Consider the following 3,105-nt stretch of genomic DNA (forward strand, 5'->3'; position numbering starts at 1 on the left):
GTTTTTTACCAATTTGAACTTGTCAAGAAAAATGATGGGCGCATGAATGAAGACGATGCACGGAGATACTTCCAGCAGCTTATCAACGCAGTTGATTACTGCCACAGCAGGGGTGTGTACCACAGATACTTGAAGGTACAAAGAAACGTTTTTGGTAACTCTTTGGCCCAAGTTTGCAGTGTGGTTTTCTTTTAAGGGCAGCTAATTGATGCCTAAATTTTCTCTTCTTTACTTCTTTCAATGCAGCCAGAAAATTTGCTTCTTGATGCTCAAGGAAATCTGAAAGTCTCTGATTTTGGATTCAGTGCCTTGTCCCAACAAGTCGAGGTAGCCACTGATTTTTTTTTTTTGTTTTTAAGCATCATTTAGTTACTTGTCTTATTCTAATGAGTGTGCCTGAAGTTCAGTAATGATTTTTCATTGATTACATTAACAAATATCTAACAAGATCTGTAACACTAACCTTTCTAGATTCTCAGCTTATCAGAATTGCTTGGTTTTGGCAGGACAATGGCCTTCATCACACTGCATGTGGAATTCCAAACTATGCTGCTCCTGAGGTATGCTTCGTCATCTGGCTTTTTATGCCAGTTGCTGCTCCATGTTTTTGATAGCTTCCTTGTTACTTTGTCCCAAGGTTCTTATTGATCAAGACTATGATGGGGCAAAGGCAGACTTGTGGTCATGTGGAGTGATACTCTTTGTGCTACTTGCTGGTTACTTGCCTTTCGAGGATTCTACTCTCACGACGTTGCACAAAAAGGTAAAAATTTTGTAATATATTTTCAGGCTTCATCCTGACCATTATCTTTGATTCCTGTTTCAATGTTGCATTTTTGTCCCTTCTTTCAGATTTCATCTGCTGAATTCAGTTTTCCTACTTGGCCCTCTTCTGGTGCTAAGAACTTGATTGTCCGAATCTTGGATCCAAACCCTATGACTGTAAGATATTTTATTGTACCACTGCTATTAAGAATTAAACGTATCCTTCTTTTATTTTCTTCCGTCGAACTTCAACAATCTCAAGTCTCTCTTTTTTTCTTAGAACAATAGGCAAGTACTCCAATCTACATGTTATTTACCTTGGAAATTTTATTTGTAGTGTTGGTCTTAAGTGTACATTTATTTGTCTCTGCTTAGTGTTTGGACTCTTGCTGACTATTTCCTTTTCTTTCCATTCCACTGCCTGAAAAGAGCTACTACACCTTGTCTAAAATATTCAGAAGTTTATGACCCTCCTGCAACTGTTAGTCCCATGGATAAACGCACGTCATAGTCATACAAAGCGGATGTTTAACCCGTGTCCTGCTAATAAATTAACGATACTCGTCCGTGATTTCAAAGGTGGAACTAATTGAGAGTGTGTTAACATGCCAGCGGATTACAATTCCAGAGATTTTGGAAGATGAGTGGTTCAAGAAAGATTACAAGCCAGCTGTGTTTGAAGAGAAGAAAGAAGCAAATTTGGCTGATGTGGAAGCTGTTTTTAACGATTCTGAAGTGAGTTATTTTTTATCCTGAGATCTGTTGGATGAATGAGTTGAAGACTTTAATCACCTAGGTTCCGTACTTGTTTAGGTTAGAGTGCTCTTACAACAATATCAAACCCCAACTTCAAATTTATAAATGTGCTAAAAAATTTAGATCCACTAGGCAATGATTATTATCTTATTATTGCTTGGTTGAATAGGAATGAAGAGAGCTTGAGATAACGTATGCCTTTGCTTCACAGGATGGGAGAGTGCAATTGAGGTCATTTCCTTGTGTGATATGTTCAGGTGGTACTACTTGTGGTGATGTTCGTTCAAGGACCAAACTGATGAACGGGTTGATAGAACGAGGGAGACCGCAAGAGGCACATTCCATTTTCAACACTCTTATTGAGGAAGGCCACAAGCCAAGCATCATCACATACACCACTCTTGTAACTGCATTGACCCGTCAGAAGCACTTCCACTCTCTCCTTTCCCTTATCTCTAAAGTCGAGAAAAATGGCCTTAAACCCGACACCATTCTCTTCAATGCCATCATCAACGCCTCTTCCGAGTCTGGAAATCTCGATCAAGCAATGAAGATCTTTGAAAAAATGAAGGAAAGTGGATGTAAACCCACAACAAGTACATTTAATACTCTCATTAAAGGATATGGAAAACTTGGTAAGCTAGAGGAATCTTCAAGACTCCTGGAAATGATGTTACGGGATGAGATGCTCCAACCAAATGACAGAACATGTAACATACTTGTCCAGGCTTGGTGTAACCAGAGGAAGATTGAAGAAGCATGGAACATTGTATATAAGATGCAATCTTATGGGGTAAAACCTGATGTAGTAACTTTTAACACATTGGCTAGAGCATATGCGCGGATCGGTTCAACATATACAGCTGAGGATATGATCATACCAAGGATGTTACACAACAAAGTTAAACCAAATGTACGTACCTGCGGTACCATAGTGAATGGCTACTGTGAAGAGGGTAAGATGGAAGAAGCTCTGAGGTTTTTCTATAGAATGAAAGAACTTGGAGTTCATCCAAATCTCTTTGTTTTTAACTCTCTAATCAAAGGCTTCCTTGACATCAAAGACATGGATGGAGTTGGCGAGGTGAGCTTTATAGTTTATAAGCTGTTCAATAGTTTCATTTACATCCATTTTTTTTTCTTAAATACGGGCATGTTAATATGATAGGTGGTGGATCTGATGGAAGATTTCGGGGTAAAACCTGACGTGGTAACATTTAGTACCCTAATGAATGCATGGAGTTCTGTTGGAGATATGAAAAGATGCGAAGAGATCTATAAAGATATGTTGGAAGGAGGAATAGATCCCGACACTCATGCATTTAGCATCCTTGCCAAAGGATATGCTCGAGCTGGGGAGCCCGAAAAAGCGGAGCAAATCTTGAATCAGATGAGAAAATTTGGTGTTCGACCAAATGTAGTGATCTACACACAGATCATAAGCGGTTGGTGCAGCGCGGGTGAAATGAAGAAAGCAATGCAGGTATATAACAAAATGTGTAGAATCGTTGGTTTGTCGCCTAACTTGACTACTTACGAGACTCTTATATGGGGATTTGGGGAAGCGAGACAGCCATGGAAAGC

The 3,105-nt window shown here is 39.4% G+C and overlaps 1 protein-coding gene across 1 annotated transcript in view; it reads left to right on the plus strand.

Moving 5' to 3' along the window:
* LOC109124929 (pentatricopeptide repeat-containing protein At5g21222-like) overlaps positions 7-3,105 on the plus strand; it is a gene marked incomplete at its 5' end in the record, with an annotated part of 5,189 nt that continues 2,090 nt past the window's right edge. The window contains 8 exons of the mRNA XM_019242272.1: positions 7-135; positions 247-327; positions 507-560; positions 638-763; positions 853-942; positions 1,378-1,500; positions 1,733-2,605; positions 2,690-2,774. Coding sequence (XP_019097817.1) covers positions 7-135; positions 247-327; positions 507-560; positions 638-763; positions 853-942; positions 1,378-1,500; positions 1,733-2,605; positions 2,690-2,774 — 1,561 coding nt within the window. The remainder of the gene's footprint in view (positions 136-246; positions 328-506; positions 561-637; positions 764-852; positions 943-1,377; positions 1,501-1,732; positions 2,606-2,689; positions 2,775-3,105) is intronic.

This window comes from Camelina sativa, chromosome 20, assembly GCF_000633955.1.
Source record: "Camelina sativa cultivar DH55 chromosome 20, Cs, whole genome shotgun sequence".
NCBI classification, from domain to species: Eukaryota; Viridiplantae; Streptophyta; class Magnoliopsida; order Brassicales; family Brassicaceae; genus Camelina; species Camelina sativa.